Source organism: Drosophila subpulchrella, chromosome 2R (genome assembly GCF_014743375.2).
Source record: "Drosophila subpulchrella strain 33 F10 #4 breed RU33 chromosome 2R, RU_Dsub_v1.1 Primary Assembly, whole genome shotgun sequence".
NCBI lineage: Eukaryota > Metazoa > Arthropoda > Insecta > Diptera > Drosophilidae > Drosophila > Drosophila subpulchrella.
In genome coordinates, this window is record NC_050611.1 from 17,247,777 (window position 1) to 17,269,163 (window position 21,387).

General features: G+C 38.4%; 3 protein-coding genes across 6 annotated transcripts; all 3 read left to right on the top strand.

Annotated features, from left to right (window-relative positions):
* Positions 1 to 462: 462 nt before the first annotated feature.
* Positions 463 to 21,318, top strand: LOC119551677 (calcium release-activated calcium channel protein 1). 3 transcript variants are annotated; one of them, XM_037861133.1, is made up of 5 exons: positions 463 to 880; positions 1,326 to 1,552; positions 9,579 to 9,996; positions 17,774 to 17,929; positions 20,264 to 21,318. In XM_037861133.1, the coding sequence occupies exons 3-5, from the start codon at positions 9,625 to 9,627 to the stop codon at positions 20,798 to 20,800; spliced, it is 1,065 nt and encodes a 354-aa protein (XP_037717061.1). In that variant the 5' UTR covers positions 463 to 880; positions 1,326 to 1,552; positions 9,579 to 9,624; the 3' UTR covers positions 20,801 to 21,318. The 3 variants fall into 3 exon arrangements, with proteins under 3 accessions (XP_037717061.1, XP_037717062.1, XP_037717060.1); XM_037861134.1 differs by lacking the exon at positions 1,326 to 1,552; XM_037861132.1 differs by lacking the exons at positions 463 to 880; positions 1,326 to 1,552; positions 9,579 to 9,996 and having other exon boundaries at positions 15,294 to 17,929.
* Positions 4,511 to 6,286, top strand: LOC119551679. Its single transcript, XM_037861138.1, has one exon. The coding sequence runs from the start codon at positions 5,281 to 5,283 to the stop codon at positions 6,052 to 6,054; it is 774 nt and encodes a 257-aa protein (XP_037717066.1). The 5' UTR covers positions 4,511 to 5,280; the 3' UTR covers positions 6,055 to 6,286.
* Positions 10,098 to 14,449, top strand: LOC119551678 (chymotrypsin-2). Of its 2 annotated transcripts, none has more exons than XM_037861135.1 (2): positions 10,098 to 13,136; positions 13,248 to 14,449. In XM_037861135.1, exons 1-2 carry the CDS (start codon positions 12,618 to 12,620, stop codon positions 13,590 to 13,592), a joined length of 864 nt encoding a protein of 287 aa, XP_037717063.1. In that variant the 5' UTR covers positions 10,098 to 12,617; the 3' UTR covers positions 13,593 to 14,449. The 2 variants fall into 2 exon arrangements, with proteins under 2 accessions (XP_037717063.1, XP_037717064.1); XM_037861136.1 differs by having other exon boundaries at positions 13,198 to 13,387.
* Positions 21,319 to 21,387: the final 69 nt, after the last annotated feature.

The following is a 21,387-nucleotide window of genomic DNA, read 5'->3' on the forward strand; positions in this document are numbered from 1 at the left end:
CTTTGTTTTTTTTCTAGTTGAGAGTATTATGAAATATTTACTAAATACTTATAATAAAAAATATTATAAAATAATGAATTAAAACTGATTCTTTTTCATGTTAAATGAATATCGGTTAAAAAATACGCGTAATTTTACATGTATCTGTAGAAACCCGTGTAAAATATATGTAGATACGTCAAATACGACATCTAGATATCTGTAGAATGCGAAGAAAACATTTACATTTTACAAAACTATCTGAAAAACCGGCTGATTCGCTTTTCGAAATCCCACGGATTCTAACGGCAAAATCACCTGGCAGGGCAACAACAAAAAATAGGTGCAATGCCGCCGCTGCCGGCGTCGACGTCGCTGCTGCTGCGCTTTTCGGCGGCGACATCGATATTTATTTATCTTTGCGCTAGCAGCGCACTTTTCATTCATTCGGAGCGCTCGCAGAAAAGCGAACGTGTGCTCGCCGCCGCCGTATTTATCTTGTATTTTTATTTTCTGTTGTGTTTCGCGGTTTTCTTGTATATTTTTTTGTATTTTTTTTTGTTGTTCTTTGAGATATTCTTGTATTATTTTTTTCCGCCTCGCGTTTCGTGCTCGACTTTTTGTGCATATTTCTAAGCATCGTAACTGTTTGTTCTTGGGTCTAAAGCATTTCATTTGCACAACAAACAATGTGCAAATATTTGGCCGACAGTTGACTACACTAAAATAATTATAATCAGTGACAAGATAAAAAAAATAGCTCGCTGATGATCCGCAGATAACGAGGCCCGCTGCGAAGAAAATCCGCATAAACAGCTCCCAAAGAGAGTGACAACCCTTCACCACCATCAGTTAAAATTTCGAAACGATTCGCGACGGTTGTGGATTGCAGCTACATAATGTAAGCCCTTTTAGAAAGTACGGTCGAACATCTATGAATTAAAAAGACTTATAAATAGTTCCAAACTCCATTGAATAAAGATAAAAGATCCCGAAAAATACAAACTTCGGATTCCGAAGTATCAGAAGTGAAAATAATAAGTATTTACATTTTACTTCAAAAGACAAAAGTTTATATGATAATGGTTCTTAATACAATAAATATCCAAATCAACAATTTGAAATCCAATAAAATTCGTTATTAAAATAAGAATTAAGGTCTTGATCTTGAAACTGATCATTGATTGAATCTAAGTTTATTATTTCAGTGTATTATTATATAATCTGAGTTTATTATTTCAGTGTATTGCTATGATTATTTTAATTATATAAATTTAAAAGATATAGTTTTCATCAATCTAAAGAAGAATATATGTTATCTTTCTTTTTCTTCTAAAATTTAAAAGCAAAGAAAGGTTAAGCGTTTTATTTATGGAGGTTCGACTGTAAATGTTATAAAATATGATGGCATAGAAAGTGCATTAGCTGAAGCCGGAAAAGTTGCCAGCCCAAACACGTGCTTGAAAACCTAGAAATAGCTACAAACAAAAAACGGCAACTTGTTTCGTTACGCCTTATCCTATAATATAACAAAACTAAAATACATAGTTTGACTTAACAAGCAGAAACGCAGGTGAGCAGCTCTCATTTCTGGATTCCCATACCTATTCCCATATCCCATAGCCATTCCCATTCCCATTTCGAGTTACCCTTCTCCTGTCGGTCATTTGCAATTCCAAGTTGCACTCAAACTACTTGACAATGCTGAAATTTCAATTGCAATTTACACTTTCGCTTGTATACATTACAACCGTCGAATAACTTTTATTCGATGCCAATTACTATCAATTGAAAAGGGCGCGCGAGCCATTGACAGAATCAAACCTAACGGTTTTGGGTTCTATACGATCAGGGCCACTGCACTGGGCGAAAAAAAGAATACCTACCCTTAAAATATATTAAAAATATGAATTTTTTAAGTAAGAATAGCAATATTTGTGATGTTTTTTAAGAATTTTCTAAAAAGAAATAGATTTTAAGGTGTTAAAAGGCATTTCTATTGAAAACTAGTTTTCAATGCTTATAATTCCCAAGTGGTTTTTCAGAAAATGCTAAAAGCTCTTTTAGGAGTTATCAAGATGTATTAAATATTCTCAATTTAAATTGATAATATCCTCAATATATATACATTTTAAAACATCAGTTTCTCTCAGTGTATGCCCTGTTGAATCACAGGTTGACCCAATGCACGCCATCATTGTGTCACTGTATATATATACATATACATGTATATATATACATTTTAAAACATCAGTTTCTCTCAGTGTATGCCCTGTTGAATCACAGGTTGACCCAATGCACGCCATCATTGTGTCACTGTAATTACTGTTATTCCAATCAGGTTCGCTTAACTTTCGTGTTTCATATCGCTTGCATAACTCACAAATCTAGATTTTCTGGGAAAATTAAGTCATTTATTTTGCTTTCCAATTAAGCCAAATTAGTTGTTAATCCCAGGATCTGTGTCGAAAACTCTACCTTTCTCTTATCTCAATTAATCGCCCTATCATGCTGATCGTGCTAATTAAAAACAAAGACGGCATTGGTTTTTCCCCCAGTCAGATTTCCTAGTCAGCTTCGAACTTCAATCCGAGTAACCTCCCACTCCAATCGTCCAATCATATCCGAACATTCATTAGATCCAAGTTGTTCAACTGATGATCACTGACAGCATCGGCATCGGTCGATAGTTAATTGCACAACGTGATTATGACATCCCCCTTCAGCTCACCTTTTATTGAATTTAACAAATTTACTTTGACTACATTAAAATATTTGTTCTACCAAAAGCGCGCCTCAGATTTATGAGTCTTCCATAACGTCTGGCCTTGATAGACAAAGTCAATTTTCGAAGAGTTGTGTAAATTTGCCCTGGGCACACAGTGTTTGACTGTTGAAAGTACTTCCCATCCGATACACTTGGACCTTTGTCAGTCTGGTCTGGGAAGATCTGTTTACAGAACCTTTAGTCGGGGGCTTGAGGTTGCTGCCACTGTTCTGTGGATCCAATTACGCAGCTCAGTAAGTCAGTGGCCAGAACGTGTCAAGTATGAATTACAATCGTCTGAAGCTAAGGTGGCAAAAGGGAGCAGGTGTAATGGAAAACATATAAATTAAGTAAGAAAAATGTTCCTACATTTAAAATTTATTTAAATTTTTTTTCGTTTTAAAAGTTTCAAGTGTCACTGGCCTTAGCTTTTCAGATTTGATTTAATAGGGCTTCAAAATTAATTGGGTGAAGGGAGTAGCTGCACTAAGAATAATAATATTTATTATGAACAGATAGTCAGGGACCCATATATTGCCCCTATGCGAATAAGTCCAATATATACACAGCCTCAAAATAAAATTAACAAATAAGAATCAACAAATATTTTAGTTTTTAATTTAGGTGTATAGACAAATACACTTATAATAACGGTTTTTTTTTTAAATTGAGAGACCTATGTGATCATTTAACACAATAAGTATAGAGATGACGTTTTTGAATGTAGCCTAACAACTATTTTAGTTATTATTTAGATATCATATTCTATGTAAATAGATATTGCTTCTCTTAAAAACATACTCCTGTTTTTAGTCCAATGTGATCATTATGTATGTAGCAAACTATTTTTTGTTCGTTAAGAATCAAATGAGATTTTCAGAGATATTGGTATAAAAACATCTTGTTCGAAAAGTAAACTCCTCATAAAGTACCAAAGATGATATCTTATATCCCTTTCTCGCAGTGTTCAAAGGAAAGGCCCAACGGTCGCTTCACTTTGAATCGGTTAAAGCTTGGACCTCAGCTGTTTGGGTAAAAAGCTTTTCATTCTACAGCTTTTCCCGCGCCACTTATTAACTGGTTTAAACCATTTCCCCTGTTTGTGTTTTCCGTTGGCGTGACTCTTCCGCATCTGCATGTGAAACTGGGCGAAACCGGCACCTCAGCCAACTCAAACAAACATCCCATTGCTTACACGATCGTAAAGTCTGATCCACTTTTACAATTAGCCCGAAATCTTCCTGCAACAGTTAGATAAAGAGATCTTTACGATCTTATCCCCCAAATTGTTTAACAATGGGCGCTTTAGGCCGTAAAAAGTGTTTCATTAAGCAAATAAGGGCAATGCGAAAGGCACAATAAGAGGAATAAAATCGCTCGCAGAGTTTCAGAACGTGATCATAATACTAAAGTATAATTTTTTTATCGAGGAGATACGAAAGCACACGAATGGTTTTTCCCCCCACCAAAACGATGGGATTGCGTGGGGAAATGGGGGAATTACGAGGTAGTGGAGTGGAGAATCAAAATTTCTTAATAGATTGGCGTTGCGCTTGAGGAAATTGTCGTGGGGTTCGGGTCGCAAAGTAATTCCAGCTCAGACCCAGACCGATCGCTATACTACTCTTTCACTCTCCGATTTTCTCAGCCCCTCTCAGACCCCCGATTTCTGACTATCTCTCTCTGTCTCTTTTTTCTCTCTTTCTCCGGCGTAAAAGCTCCGATCGTTCGCTTGGGGCCTTTGGGGCTTGTGATTTCAGTTTCAGTTTTGAAGATCACTCGCTGTGGAGCAGTCGCTCATTAGAGCGCAAAGAGAAAGCTAAAGCTAAAAAGCTGAAATAATATTATATTATTAAAATAAAAAAAAAACATTTACCAACTCGAACTTCATTTCGAACTCTGTAATCGACCACATTTGTGTACTTAATACGTGTATAAATATATAGAAGTTGAGCAAAGAAAGCTGCTCGTCAAAGTTACACTTCCCATAACACAAATATAAACCAATGTCAATATCAAGCGATCGTGAAACACTCGATCGTTCCAAATCCGGGGTCAGAAGCTCTCCGGCTGATTAACACTCCGCATCTCCGCATTCACGGCTCGAAGTAAATAAACAAAAAAACACACAAATACGGCAAATACGAGCAGCTAGCTCAACAAAAAAAAACAAAAAAACTAACAGATACTCGCGGAATATAGAAAAACACGTTTCCACAAAAAAGGTGCTCTCGCACAAAAACAAATTAACCAAATAAAAAATAACAAATAACACAAATTGCTGTCGCTTTTGTTTTGTTATTTGTTATTGAATACACGAGCACACGCATGCGAAATTAAAGGCCCTGATTCTGGCCATTACCGAATATGTCGAAAAGCTGAGCTGAGAATCGAGATCGCGGCATTTGTCGTCTAGAGCTTGTAACCCGAGCAGCCGTGACCGCAGAAAACCCATTAAAGATACTAGATATCCAGAGAGATACATAACTACCTAAAGTACAAACCAGAGATACATATATATAACACACAGCGATATGGAGCGTTCGCACAGCTGTAGTAATTTCGAGGATGGAAGGGGTGGCATCAAGGTCGTCACTGGACCCTTGGAACAGTTGGCTGGGAGCAGTGATCAGCTGGCCAGCGTTCACTTTCCGCCCAGCAAACCGCTGCGCAGGCGCAGAAAACTCCAAAGACAACAGTCGGCGGTGGATACCGATGATATGGAATATGCCGCAGATCTGGAGGAGAATGCCGATCCGGATGTGGAGAATGTAATGCCCGCTGTTCCATTGCCTTTGCCCTTGCGTCACATATCATCTTCGATGAGTAGCCGCTGCCTGCGCCATGAAGAATCCTTCGAGTCCTCCAGCACAGCTCCCGAATTGAGTCCCCAGGCTCAGAGACAGCAGAGATTTAGTAGTTTACTCCTGCGAGATAGTTCTGTATCCGTACAATCCGACTCGAGTCGCTATTCCAGTGTGGATAGTCTGCTGGAGGCCCGCAAGCCCGATCCCGAGGCCATACTCATCAACCTGGGCTTTGGACCCCTCAGTTCCGAGGATATGCTGTCCAGGATACCTCGGCGTTTCCTGAAACCCTCACAAGTACCCGGCATCGATACCGATGCCTTTGTGCAAAGACTGACTTTGGCACGATCCCTAGCGGATTCAAGTGTTTTGGGCTATAGAGGTCTCACCGGCAACCCCGATATGCCACCCTCGTCCATTGTGGCCAGCATTATGAAGCGTTTCGAGGTCAATCATCATCGCAAGAACTCCATGGGTTCCATTAAGCCCACCATACAATAAGCCATAGCCATAGGTCAAACTCCACAACCACAAGTCAGCCAAATAGAGGACATTTTCGTAACGTTAGTTGTTGCCAAGCGGGGTTTTTGGTGACCCATGACCCCTGTGATCGTCTTGTCTTGTCCATTAGTCCATTTAAGTGCCGCGTACTTAGCTGTGTATCTGTATTATTGTACCAATACATTAATTATTAATTTTTTAAGTATGAATTAAAGATGATATTTTATGTTAATTTTCAAGTCTTTAAGTTTGTGGGACTATTTATGGGTTTTAAATTGGGTATTTTTACTCTACAGCAGCAGGTTTAAAGGCCTTAATTTACATTTAAAAACAGAACGAAGATGTTTTTTTTTCAGAATAAAAGAATAACTTATTTCGAATGAAGAAACCAGAAGTTTCCATTTCCAACTTAAAACGCAATAATTGCCTTTCAATTAGAGGGACTTTGTAACTGGTCAAAAGTTACAGAGTGGCTTTCATTAAAAGTGAGCTTTTAAGAGTTATATAATTAGAGCCTTTCAATCAATTACCCTTTCGGATAATCAACATGAAAGGCATTGAAAAGATTTCGAGAGTCTCGAGTGTTTGACTTCAGTTCCCAGAATTCGCTGTTTTTCTCCAACTTGAATCCGAAATTAGAAATCTGCGTCACTGTCAAATGGGCTGATTGTTTATGTACATATGTTGTAGTTGAACAAATTCATTTGCGATATAAGTACATATTTACATATATTTTTTTTACGCCGAAGCCCACAGACATACATTCAGGGTGTTTGCATTGTTTGTTTTTATATTTTTTTCTTATCGAAAGTTGATTTCTGAGCGAAGTTTTATTAATAGCCAATGACTTGGCATCTTGAGACGAAGGAAACAATGAAGAACATATCGAGTAGAGCCGGGAATCGAGAGGCCCCGAAGGGATTACAAAGTCTGCGGCACTCGGATCGCTTATTGATTTCAATTGCCCCGCAATTGTTTACATTCACAGCCCGAGTCGTGATCACCGATCGCCACGGGAGCAGGGCATGCTAAAATATTATAGACTTATAGACTGTTATTGGAGCCCTAACCCCGCTGAACCGTTTATTTGGTTGCCAAACAAGTATGCCATAGCCGCCTGATAACCGATAATGCCATTTGCGCACATTTGTAACACCTTGAAGGCGACGCACGGCCCACAAGGAAATTCTAATACGTTCGCTTACAGCAAGGGGTAGACGAATAGAATGTCGGAATTAAAGTTCTCTCCATTTAAATACAATCGAATTCGAAGTCACAGATCACAGAAATCTGAATATTGGTGAATCATCTCTCTGTGGTATCAATCAAAACAAGAGTTCTGATTAGATGCAATAACGTATTCAAATCATTTGGACATAAATGAATTCTTCAAAACATAATTATACTTGATGTCAAACACATTTTTATTTTATTACCTTTAGAAAAATATTTGTGTGACAAGACTACTGATTTCCATATAATTCGATATCTAAGCAGAACTCATTTTAGCCTTCTAGCGAATATTTATAATAAATTTATATATTTCTTACAATAAAAACTTTGTCGAAACTGCAATAAAAAAATATTTCTGTTATTTGTCATGCTAAACTATAGGGTGGTCCAAAAAAATATAATCATGTTCTCGCCCTTAAATTTGTTATATCTTGGGCTGCAAAAAATGTACTTAAAAGCTAAAAAATTTGATTTTATGATTTATTGACATCCATGAAAATGGTTTTAAAGCTTCGCTAAAAATTACTCATACGATACGTATGCCAGTTAGATCATAGTCCCAAAACTTGTTTTCTCATTTCTAACCTTGTGAACTTTTTGGTCTCATTTAAATATTTGTTAAAATAAGGGAGAGCAAAGAATTATTGTTTGTCTGAAATTTACACCACCTAGATTCAAATTGAATTATGATCAAAGGCCACAGTACGTACATATGAGTGACAAACTTTGTTTTTTGGGTGAATAAGAGCATGCAAATGTGGTCCACCCTAATGTATGTGGGGTCAAATATTGAAAACAAAACAACAAATATAAATTGGTTGGAACTGTTTTATATTTTGAGATCATATCTGAGATTTTATCTGAAGCAAAACTTATTTCTATCGGTGGTGTATATTTTCAGAACTTCTTATCAGAATACTAGTTTAATCATAATTTTTATTTCAAAAAATAAAAAAACTTTAAAAGCATATTAAAATAAACTAAGACAATACGATGCCATAAATAATCTTAAAGCAAACACTTTATAAAAGCTTCGATCCCCTTTTATTTTCTGATATTCACAAATAAATGTAAACATGTTTTTTGGGTTATAATTCCTAAAAGTGTGCTAATATTGTTTTCAAATACTTTTTTTATTATTATTTTCCAAAATATGACTTTTATAACGAGGTCTTCAAACAAAAGTTTAAGTTCTGGTGGAAATACACATTAAACATAGAATGACCCATAATCTTTTAATGCCGAATAAATTTTAAATCGTGATTCTTTAGTTATGAGTCTTGGGATAATATCGGAGTCTCTTTTTTCTGTTCAGCTCTTATTGCTGTGATCACGACTGTGGCTATGCAAATACGTGAGTGCTCGCGCTTTGGTTTGGGGCATATCCGATAGATAACGGTTCTAGGGCTCCACATCGGCACATGACTCGCTTTATCTATCGATGGGATGTAAATTAATTCCCAAACAAAGCAAGGCAAAGAAAAATCAAGATAAAGAGAAGGGGAAGGGAAAACCGAAGAAAGCCATTGCCAAACACTTGCGAAAGTGTGGGTGTGAATATTAGGAAACAGAAAGAGAGGGGCAGTGCGAATAGCACAGTTATGCGAGAACAATTCTGCACTCCTCGCACTCACTCGCAAATTTGCAAGTTCAAGGCAGATAGCAACAAAATAAAGAGAAAAAAGAGCGACAGATGCAATGTGCATATGTCAATATGTACATATGTACATATGCAGACCAAGAATAAAATAATTTGCGACCACGCCGGAAGAATGTGAAAGAAAATTAGCAAACCAAAACAGAAAGAGAGCTCTTCAAAATGGCAAGAAATAGAAAAAGCGATAAAAAAAGAACAGCCACTGGCAATTTAAAATGTGTGTCAGGGCGTAAAGCTCGGCAAACATTGTGATTAATTCCCAAGTGTGGGCGTTTGATTAATGGGTTTTGTTGGGCAATAAATAGTAAATAGAAAAGCACAGGGGAAGATCTTGAACACAGTAAAACCCCAGAAATTTGAACTTTGGCGCCCTTTGCATAACAGCTGGTGTTAGGACTACCACCACTAGGCCAATCGATAGCTATCGATAGGCTAACGATTTGCCTCGCCGTCAGGCGTTAGCACATTTTAGCGCCAGCACAAGTAAAACCAAAATGCTGTGGAATTAATTTGTTTTTTGTTTAGTTTACTTTCAAACCTCGCCAATTGTACTTAATTTGCACTCTGCATTCTGCGTGACTAAACCCATTGCTCTTCCATTTGCTTCTATACCCGTGCACCACCACCATGGCAGACGTACTTAAAATCGCCGGAGAAATCGAATCCGCTGCTGGGCCAACATGTCTGTGTGGACCACGACCAACAGTTCTGGCCTAGAGACGCCTTCCAAGACGCAGACGCCGACGATTCGAGCGGCGAGGAATTCATCGGTGATCACCGCCACTGGAAGCCACCAGCAGCAGCATCACTTCCAGCACGTTGTGGCCGCCGCCGTTGCAGCAGCCACCTCAGTGGCCACCGGCCATCAGTTCCAGCAGCAGTTCCCGCTGCACGCACATCCGCATTCGCATCCACATCCGCACCACAACAACAGCCCCACTGGAAGCGGCAGCAATAGCAACAACAGCGCAGGATTCCAACGTTCCAGCATCAGCAATTCGCTGCTGCAGTTCCCGCCGCCCCCGGGCCCTTCCTCACAGAACCAGGCAAAGGTAAGTCCAATAACAAATCAATTCCAATCTCTGTCTCTTCGATTTCCCCTCTTTCCACCCCGCCCCCCACTCTAAAAGCGATGCTATGGAAGCTAATCTCTCTCATTTCCAATCTGTCTCTCACGCGTTGGAATGGGCGCATTCAGCAGGTTGCTCCAATCACACCTGTGATCACTTTAAGCCGTGATTTGGTGATAGATCACGAGATTTATTTAAAAAAAAGAACAACTCATTTATTTCTTTTTAAATCTTTCCACTCTGTCTCTCACGCGTTGGAATGGGCGCATTCAGCAGGTCGTTCCAATCACACCTGTGATCACTTTAAGCTTTAATCTCGTGATCTATCACCAAATCACAGGTGATAGATCACGAGATTTGTTTTCAAAAAAGAACAACTAATTTATCTGGACAGTTGTTTATTGCCTATTAAAAGACAAGAGATATTTGCTAATAAATAATCAGAAATAATTTCAGTAGTACAATTACAACTGCAATTTATGGATGCTTAATCTTCACTCTTTCCCTTTAAACTAGAGCACCCACAAGGAAAATATTACTCATAAATGAGTAAGGATTAGGAATGAATATTGTAATTTTAAAGATAAGAAACCAAAAGTAGTGGCAATATTAAAAAGATTTGAATGCAATGAGTCGTTGAAAAAGTATTAAATTTCAAATATTTATAAATTATGTTTTTTAATATAAAAGCTATGGTCTGTCATCTGTCAATTTGCAATTTTTAGTTAGTTAAACAGAAAGATTACTTTTCCCAAAAATCAAAATATATAGTACATAAACAAACGAATGCCAAAAGTTGTTTAGGTTCCATTTTCATTTATGTTATTACAATTCGTACATTTCCCAATCAAAATTAATTCAAAATAAAGCGAAGAAAGAACAATGACAATTGTTGAGTGGGCTGCCAGATTAAATTTGTGCATTCTATATAATTTAGCTGCAGCTATAATTAGGTGTCTAAAAACGATATGTGAACGACATAAACGTATATGTTAAACAACTCTGGTAAAAAGAGAAAATGTTATGCAGTTAGTTAATTAGTTCGGCAAATAAGATAAAATCTACAAGGTATATGGTATGGTATGTAAGGTATGGTATCAAAGATAAAAAAAGAGTAAAAATCAATAAACTTTTATTTTAAATGGTTTTTTAACACATTTGGTTAGAACTTCCATAGTACATTTAAGTAAACTCTCTTTTTTTTTTGCTAGAAAATGTTTTTTCCCAAATTGGTTATAAATAAATCTCTTTTCTAGTCACTGTAGTTCCACCATAAATCACACATTTCATATCTAAATTCGCAATCCCCTGCTGAATGCGCCCATTCGATTGAGCCACGATTTCTGGCTGACTGACAAACGAACAAGGCCTATGTACGTTTCAAGTCGAACAAGATCGCACAGACATTCGAAATGGCACACACACATCGCACAAGCGTACATATAAATCACAGGTATGACGACTGAGTTACCTGGAGAACCTGCTGAATTATTGAGCAGTGTTTTTGGCGAACAGCACTGACAATGAAATTGTAAATGGTCATGGAAATGTCGCAAAAACCGGCGTCTAATTGGCTCCAAGAGTTGTACGTTTCGCTTATCGGGTCTGCTTTGTTTGCTCTTTTTTCACCGGCGATAATAAATACTCGAACCCACCCACCCATAAGTACCCAAGAAATGGGCTGCTCCTCTTGGTCGGCTTCTCTGAAATCCAGGTGTGTGTTTGCATACGACTTTTGCCAGCGATTTGGAGGGGAAAATTAAACACCAACCGCCAGCTGACACCTTCTGTTTTTTGTGCTGCTTTATCGGCTGCTCTTATTTATATTCACATTTTCTGAAGTGGTTACATTTTGTTTATTCTGAAGGAAGTCAGGCGCTTAAAAATCCCCAGATATCTCGTTCCGTTTGACAGCTCAAGTTATTATTAACATTAGCCAGATTTGTAATTGTGTAAGACCAAAAAAGGCGACCTGTTTGGCTTCCCTAAGATTGGGTAAATTTAATATGAAAAGGAAGTATCTGAAATATTATTAAATTGAACACAAGAGTAAACAATCTTTTCTTAGATGATCACAATAGTTTATTTGTTTTTTTTTCCCCTTTTACCATATGTTTTCTATAAAAAGTCGCTTTAGCATGGCACAAACAGCCTTGCTTGATCCAAAAAAAGTTTGTTTTAATATTCTGTTTATTTGCTCAATAAGTTTTGTTGCCTCTAACCATTTCTCAGCCTTAGCAAGTATAAGATAACCTTTGAACTTTCTAAGTTAAGAAACTATAAGCACTTTATTCAAAATTAGAAAGTTAAGATTACAGCCACATGTTCTTGATTCATTTATACTTGCTTGGTTTTTGTGGGCAATAATTTTCAGAAACCTGTTTGATTCTACATACATGTTGTATTGGAAATATGTATACTTATGGGTTGAAAAGGAATTTGATTAATATAATTCTGTTTATATTGATTCGGGGCTTAGGATTAGAAAAATATAAAATTCCATTGCGAAAATAAAATGATATATGCTAGGAAAATGGAAACATAGTCACTGTTGATTACATTGCCCGTTTTGGGGGCCAAAAACAATACCACTCCTAGATAGAATGTTCTATCCCACCTTACTGGCGTTTAAGTACTTACTCCTACTCCCGATCACCATGTCCACTGCTGAATTCCAAGAACAGGAGCAGAATCTTGAACGGAACCTTTACATAACAGGGGATTACCATCAGAATGTGGTTTCCATAAGGACTCGCAAACACATTCGCAATTGGGGTGACAACCACTTTTGCGCCGGCTCCATTCTGTCCGCCAGGTGGGTGGTTACCGCCGGCTGTTGTGTAAGCACCCAGCCGGAGAATACGCCCAAAAAGGCCAGTACCCGCAAGAACATGAAAGTGGTTGTCTTCACACCCCAGCGATTGAAAAAGCCATTGGAGGAGAATGTTTTCAATGTGGAGAAGGTGGTGTTGAACAAGGCATCTGATGGCGGATGCTCCAGGTTGGCTATGCTGAAGCTGGAGAAGGGCGTTACGGGTCAAAGGTTCGCCATGAAGCTGCCGAAGCAGGAGATGAACAGCAGTTGGCTTTGCAGGACTCTCGGCTGGGGCAGGATGTACTATGTGAGTGGATTCCTAACAGAACTCTAAGGATCTGTGACATACAGCTTTATAATCCTTATAGAACCTTTGTTTTTAAGCAGCTTTTGAGATAATATGCTAACCTGCCTCTAGAACGGACCCTACTCCGATGAGCTGCTCCAGCTGAGGACGCAGAAGAGTTCCAGCCACAAATGCAAGTCGGACTGCAATAGCTGCCTCTGCATAAGCAGCTATACGGGAAGGGGCAATATGTGCCAAATGGACATGGGCAGTCCGCTCTTCTGTGGCCACACTTTATATGGAGTGGCGCGACGGGTCTTCGTTTGCGAGGATGAAGGCTTTTTGCTGTACACCAGTATCTATCATGAACGCAAGTTCATCGAGGAAACTCTGAGTGCGGCACCCTCGCAAGGAAAGTCCAGACAAACTATGATCTTCTTTGTAACCCTACTGTTGACCTTAGATGTATGGTTATAAAAATCAATCCAAGTTGAAGCAATGAATCATTATTTACCAAGCCAAATATTTTCTGATCTTGGGTAAACCCCTTAAAAATAGAGTAGTCTCAAATATCTACAAAACAATGTCAATAGGCTGAGTTACCACCCACACATATGTTTTTCCCCAGAGTATATTGACCTGCAATATGGTTTTAAAAGATGTGAAGCATTGTGTAGACAATCGTCTGGGTTTCTTTGGTAGTTCAATAGGTTTTCGGTCTTGTTGATTGGATCTTGAATCACTAGTTTAAGTTCAGGGCCTTCGCTTTGCCAGTTTGTGTCGTATGTGCGTGTGTTTAATCACTCGATTTGTCTTCCCCATTCATCAGTCGATGATCATCGATCGATTGCCAAAAGCAGCAGCAGACTTCGCACCCCTCGCACCTCGGCCCAACCCCCTTTTTCACACCCCCTTTTCACCACCCCTGTTACTGTTTGTTTTCCTGTAGTTTTGGTCTCGCCTCTTTCGATTCTTCACCTGTCTGGTAGCTAGTTCTCTTTCCGTTTCTATTTCTCACCCACTCTCCCTTTAAACGCTTTCATTCAAATGGCTGTTTTGTACAGTGCAACTTCACTAACACGAACTTTTGGTAGTTGTATTTGATTACTAAATTGTATATAAATGTAGAACTATAGGATATAACCAAGGATAACTTATTATTTCTTCTAATACTATCATTTGAAAGTCAGATTGCTGATTTTTTCTTAGAGCAAAATATGGAAATATTTTCAAACAAATTTCAAGGAACTAAAAAAAATTTTTTTATTTTCCCAAAAATTTGTCAAACTTTAATCATTTAAAAATGTTATAAAATAAGCCTGTACATATGTATATATTTGCTGAGTAATATTTTTGATATTATTTTTCTAAAGAACTAATTTTGTACACTTTTTTAAAACTGGTTTTCAAAATTTAATGGAAAAAAAGCCTATTCTAACATGGCATTTATAAAATATTTAAAATTTTTTTTTATGTTTCTTAGTGTTAATTTTAATTTAATCACAGTTTTTAAAATGTATTTATCTACATATGCATATAAAGCTGTTGCTTATGAATCAAGAATCAACGTTAAAACCAGTAAAGTTTTACAGTATTCAAACTTGTGTAATCATATATCTTTAATTTATTTATGAATCTTATGAGATCAATAGCCAAAATTATAGTTTAGATAAACCATTAATTAGTAATAATTTGATATTATTAAAGAACAAATTTCGTATACTATTTAAAAACTGGTTTTAAAAATTTAACATGGCATTTATAAAATTTTTTTTTATAAATCTTTTGTATATTTCTTACTGGTTTTTTAATATTATCAAAGTTTTTAAAATTTATTTATCTATGCATATAAAGCTTTAGCCAAAATTATAGATTAGATACACCATTAGTTTTGTTTCAAGTACCTGACGAAAGTCGCTGATTTTCTAATTCAGTTATTAGTTTATTGTTCGTTTTAGCGACGTTGTACTGTCATAGTTCGATTGCCATTACAGTAGCTGTTGTTGTTTTTTGTGTCATCGCAGGCCGCCCCATTCGAATTGATTGTCGAATTTGAATATACGTCGTCGCCGCCGCTCAGCCGCCGCCGTACCGCCAGTTCAGACAGTACCGCTCGGCTTGGCCGCTCTGCTCTGCTGGCAGAGCCGTATCAGTTCAGTTAGTTGTTAACTTGCCATCGCCGAAGGAACAAGAGGCGCGAAAAGCGAAATGAAATCGAATTGAGTGTGCACCGCGCACCTGAATAAAAATTCGTGGCGGAAAGGCAAGAATTACTTTTCGATTCGTTTTCTTGCGTGGCTGTTGCTTTTTTCCCTGTGCGGAAGTGTCGCCAGCCAGCATCCGTGATTTCTTGCTGTTTTTGTCTTAGCGTACAACTCTTGGCCTTGGCCACATCCAACAAGTGCCTGCTAAAAACTCATTTTATTAACACATGTATTTTACATTTTATAAGGCCCATAAAATGTGTTTATAAATAAAAAAGTAAATATTTTAACGCACCCGAAAGACAAAAAAAAAGAGTGAAAAAGAGAGAGATGCGAGAAATTTTCACCCTGCGTGTGTGTGTGGCCTATGTGGGTAATTGTTGATCAATTGTCATGTGCAAAAAATAAAAACAATAACAGCCAGCGAAATTCATTCAGCATCATCAATGGGAAGCATTGCAAAATCAACCAAGTGAAACGGAACCTAATGAAACAAGCCCCACGAAAAACAGCGGAAAACAACGAGATTACAGTGACAAGTGGCGAACGAACTCGGGAACTCTGAGATTACTCGAAATCCCAAGCACCAAGTACAGTGGTGATTCGGCATTGCTGAGGTCCAGAAAACTCCATAATCGCAAATTTCTGTGCTCTATAAGTGAATCACTCACTGATATGTTCTTTTAAATTCCCAAAAACACAACGATAACATTAAAACCCGAGTTGATAATTCAAATCGAGACTTCTGAGTGCCACAAACGATCGAAAGTCGCCAAGATCAAGAGCAATAAAATTAATATTCCACAGATAAACAAATTGTATAAGGTCTCATCCAATAAAATAAATATTCCTCAGATCCCAGACGAGCGAAAAGTTCACGAAAAGCAATAAAATCCATATAACTGAGGTCCAAACGGTTAAGAAATGAATAATATAACCATTGCGAATCAAGTGCTGTGAACAACAGCAAATTGAAACGCTCTAAGAAAGCGCCTCTTCATAATAATAATAATAATTGAGGCAGGGCGTTGTCGATAACCAACATGGGACCTTTATGACCTGATGGAATATTTTTATTTATTAACATATGCCAGACATTGGAAATCACCCGATCTATTCGGGCAACTTGTGGAGCATAACCAAAACCAAAAGGTATTTTGAGTGCCCGTAAACTTTTGATCTTGTGGAACAGAGCTTTTGAACTGAAAATTTAAGTAAGCTGTATTTTGAGCACTACGTTTACAAGAAAACCTATCAGACTGTATAGAGAAAATTGTTTAAATCAAAATTATAATTGTCAAGAGCTGAACTTTATGTTTGGCCTATAATAACACATACCAAAAAGTGATGTTTTAGAGAAAAACCCTACTTTGAGAGTTAAGGAACAGAACTGTATGATTGAATACCTACTATAGAAAAGGATTCTTGGTTAAGTTTTAGTAATAACAAACTGAACCTAAGAACCATCTAATGATATATTTAATTTTCGTGGATAAAAGACAGATTTGAAAAAGTATCAGACTGATATCATCTTAACTCTTTGGGCAAGCAAAGAAATCAAGTTTAAATCATAGGCAGTAGTCCATGCCACCTTTTGAAGAGGGTGAAGTACAGCCAGAGGAGCAGATACCTCTAAAGCCACCGCGTAGACAGAGGAAAATGAAGTCTGCGGAACAGGAAAACGCCGCCCAACCGTCGGCGGCGGAGGATCACGAGGAGGAGCAACTGCTGCCGCCGGCCACCGGGATGAGTAATCTACGCTATGCCCGGGCCAATTTGAGCCAGAGCAGCCTGATGCTGAGCCACCAGCAGGGCTCCTTTGAATCATCCACCGAGCGAACGGCGAGCAGCGAGACCCTGGATGTACTGCCATATTCGAGGCGCTACCAGGTGCATCCCCAGCCGAACCGCATGGGCTCGGGGATTCGGCAGCCAACTTCGGCCTTGGCGAGCGCTCTGCATGCCACTGCCAGATTGGCGGCCAGTGTGGATGCCTATACGGCGGCGGCTACAGCAGCCACAGCGGCAACCGGCGACTACGGCGACTATATGCGCCAGAATCCGCACCTCAGTCACATCCACCCGTCCACCCAGAATACCCAGCAGCCACCCCACCACCACCTCCAACCGCAGCTGCCTCACCATCAACTGGGAAATCTCAGAGCGAGCAATTTTGTTGGGTCGTCGCGGTATCTCTATCACAGCCAGTTCAATTCGAATTCGCCGCAAACGAGACGCTTCACTGCGCTTCAGCGAGACGGCTCGCCAGCATTCGCGGCTTCAGCGGCAGCAGCTTCATTGGCGGCAGCTTCAGCAGTAGCACCACTAGCGCCACTAGCACCACTGGCCCCACTCGCACCACAGCTAGCCTCCATAGCATCGCCCTCATTTGCGGCCCAGCCGCCGCCCTTTCAGTTGCGCACCTATCAACAGAATCAATCCTACCGCTTTCAGCCGCGCGGACACCACCGAACCGGCAGCAGCAGCATGTCGCAGTCTGGAGAGGATCTCCACTCGCCCACCTACCTGTCCTGGCGGAAGCTACAGCTGAGTCGCGCCAAACTCAAGGCCTCCAGCAAGACGTCCGCCCTGCTCTCCGGATTCGCCATGGTGAGTATTACGAACTTTACAATAGGGGGTACATATATAAAAACATTGTATAGATCAGGCAATAGATTACTTAAAATAGGTTCTTCACAATCCTAGGTTCCTAAGTTGAGTATAACCAACTTTACAATGGGAGGTACATATATAAAAACAATGTATAGATCAGGTGATCTGATAAAACACACATATATCTCTAGAATGGATTAGTTAAAATAGGTTCTTCACAATCCTAAATTCCCATATACATAACCATTATTTAGTGATCAGTCATTATGGTCCTTTTTTTTAGTGATCAGTTATTACATTTAATGATTCGCCATGATGAGTATTAAAAACTTTACAATAGGGGGAACATATATAAAAACAATGTACATGTTCACAATGTTCACAAGGTGAACTGAACAAACACCCATATGTCAACAGAATAGATCACTAAAAAAATGGTTCTTCACAATCGTAAGTTCCCATATACATAACCATTTTTTAGACATTAGTCAGTGTGGGCCCTTTTTTTGGTGATCAGTTATTATATTTAATGATTCGCCATGATGAGTATAACCAACTTTACAATAGGGGGTGCATATAGAAAAACAATGTATAGATTCGGTGAACTGAAAAAACACACATATCTCTAGAATAGATTACGAAAAATAGGCTCTTCACAATCCTAAGTTCCCATATACATACCATTTTTTAGTGATCAGTCATTGTGGGCCCTTTTTTTTAGTGATCAGTTATTATATTTAATGATAACAGATCACACTTTAGTGATATATCGACGGGGTTTTTATTAACACCTATTATTTCCAACAAATTAGCGTTACATTTTGAAGTTTCTTTATACTTAAGGTTTCTAGAGCGAAATAAATACATACTTTTTGGAATCCCTATTAGTTGGCTAGTTTATAATTGATTTTAGTAAAGGTACTAATCAAGTCAGTTGAAAAACAAACCACTTATAGAGATCTTTGAGATATAGATTTGTATAATGAAAATGTATTTAAAATTCCATTTGTCAGAAGAAGTGATTTGGCTCAAAAACAACATTAAGTTGGACATTTAATTAACCCATTAGGAATTTTCACTATTTGCCATTAATTAGACTACAATTTAATTCTTTTTATGACTGCTGCGTAGACTACAATTTAATTCTTCTTTAGAAGTACATATTTGCGCCTAGAGAATTGACCGTAGGTGTGAATAATTGTATAAAACATTAAGCGAACTTAATGTGCAGGGCCAGAGATTCTGGCAGAAAACACATAATCTTTTTATTTGGATATAGCATTTGTCTAGATCGGCAAAAAATTTAAAATGCCGCTACGAAGAACGCATACTCTTCCGTTGAAAAAGTATAAATAATTGTAGTATTAATAAAAGGTTCCACCCTGCGATTCGTGATACGAAATGCAATCTGTTATTTGTTCCGTTTGAATGCTTCCCTTGCTCGCGTAAGTCGCATTCAAGTAATTTTAATCATGACAAAAAGGGGGATATTATATTGTAAGTACAAACATTGCTAATTAGCTGCCTAAACCTTCGTATATACCTTACCAACATAATTATTTTCGATGCCGGCAGCGACAAATTGAGGGCCAACAAAATTGTTTTGATTTTATTCCCCTATCTTTGTCTTGGTCAAACAAGTCTGTTAGCTGTTTGCTATATGGCATAGGTGTTTTTTACCCATTAAACACGGGTAGATTAGACTAATACGATTTTGTATCAATTAGAAAAGAGTATTTACTGAAATGGGGGAATTAGTAAAGGGAAAACTTGCATGCATGCACATCATGATGATTATTCCATTGAATTATTCCCATTATTATCAAGATGTGGGTATTCAATGACAGATTCCCCCTTATTATAACAATTCTACACACGGCATAATGGAAAATTGTTTTAAAACTGTGATTAAAAATATAAGTTATATTTGTTTGATATGTTTATAGGGAAATTTAAGGGGTATTCCCCAAGTTCCCATATTATGGCATAGGGTTTGCTCATCTTAAGTTATGCTCTCAATTAAATTACTTAATTAAGTGAAGAGGTATTTATTAGTCTATTTGTTTGATTCTTCATCTCGTTATGCATTCCACATGTACACCTAAAATGTAGCAGTAGAAGCACGGGTGGCGGTGGTCTAGAGGTGGATCAAATAAATTAGTCCATTCAGGCCATATAATATAAGAGAACTTTTGTTTGGTTGCCAACTTTTCTCACGATATGTGGCTAATAATAATAGAGGCAATGCCGGGGGGCATCGTTTCTATGCTTCCTTAAATTAATACAAATCATTAATGACTGATTCTGACTTCTTGCGATTTCCCCCCGTAGGTGGCGATGGTGGAGGTGCAACTGGATCACGACACAAGCGTGCCACCGGGCATGCTGATAGCCTTCGCCATCTGCACCACGCTCCTGGTGGCCGTGCACATGCTGGCCCTGATGATCAGCACCTGCATCCTGCCAAATATCGAGACGGTGTGTAACCTGCATAGTATTTCCCTGGTCCACGAATCGCCGCACGAGCGCCTGCATTGGTATATCGAGACGGCGTGGGCCTTCTCCACGGTGCTGGGCCTGATACTCTTCCTCCTAGAGATAGCCATCCTGTGCTGGGTGAAGTTCTATGACCTCAGTCCGCCGGCGGCCTGGTCGGCCTGTGTGGTCCTCATCCCGGTGATGATCATCTTCTTGGCCTTCGCCATTCACTTCTACCGCTCCCTGGTGTCGCACAAGTATGAGGTGACGGTCTCTGGGATTCGAGAGCTGGAGATGCTCAAGGAGCAGATGGAGCAGGATCATTTGGAGCATCACAACAACATACGAAATAATGGCATGAACTACGGCGCCTCCGGGGACATTGTCTAGCAACTCTTGAGAGGATCCTCGAGCGGATCGAACGAAAAAGACATAGCGGCTCAGGGCAAGCCTCAGATTATTTTAGTGAAACACATATATTGTAAATTTGTAGTTGATGCAAATTGTGATACGCGGAAGGCAGTAGATTTCTACTATATACATACGTGAACTGTATTCTGTATTGCGTGTGGATCGAGTGCTGTAGTTCTTTATATTTTTTATGGCAATAACACAATTGTGAAAGACCCTAATTAAAGCAATACTTCGGACCATCAAATTCGATGAATATTCCTCAAAAATTAGCTCATATTTGTTACATATATATATATATTTATTGCGTGTATTTTAAATTGAATGCCGTCTTCTTTTTTTTGGAACCATCCTTGGCAGTCTTCCCTTTTATTGTTTAAGAATATTTTGGACACAACTTGATTGTCTTAGCCCTTAATTTAATGTTAGGCCAATTGTGTAAGCGAAACCGCGCTGTAATTTATATATATAATTTATGATTAAAAGATTTTTCTATATTTGGTGTTGGAGTTTTATTTGTAACCGTGATCTATGGGTATTCAATATAACCAGACTTAAGTACACTA

Excerpts from the sequence above, each read along its gene's own strand:
- LOC119551679 (XM_037861138.1), top strand. The coding sequence starts at position 5,281 with ATGGAGCGTTCGCACAGCTGTAGTAATTTCGAGGATGGAAGGGGTGGC.
- LOC119551678 (XM_037861135.1), top strand. The coding sequence starts at position 12,618 with ATGTTCTATCCCACCTTACTGGCGTTTAAGTACTTACTCCTACTCCCG. Across the intron at positions 13,137-13,247 it reads GCTGGGGCAGGATGTACTAT|AACGGACCCTACTCCGATGA; the intron begins GTGAGTGGATTC and ends ACCTGCCTCTAG.
- LOC119551677 (XM_037861132.1), top strand. The coding sequence starts at position 16,904 with ATGCCACCTTTTGAAGAGGGTGAAGTACAGCCAGAGGAGCAGATACCT. Across the intron at positions 17,930-20,263 it reads TGCTCTCCGGATTCGCCATG|GTGGCGATGGTGGAGGTGCA; the intron begins GTGAGTATTACG and ends TTCCCCCCGTAG.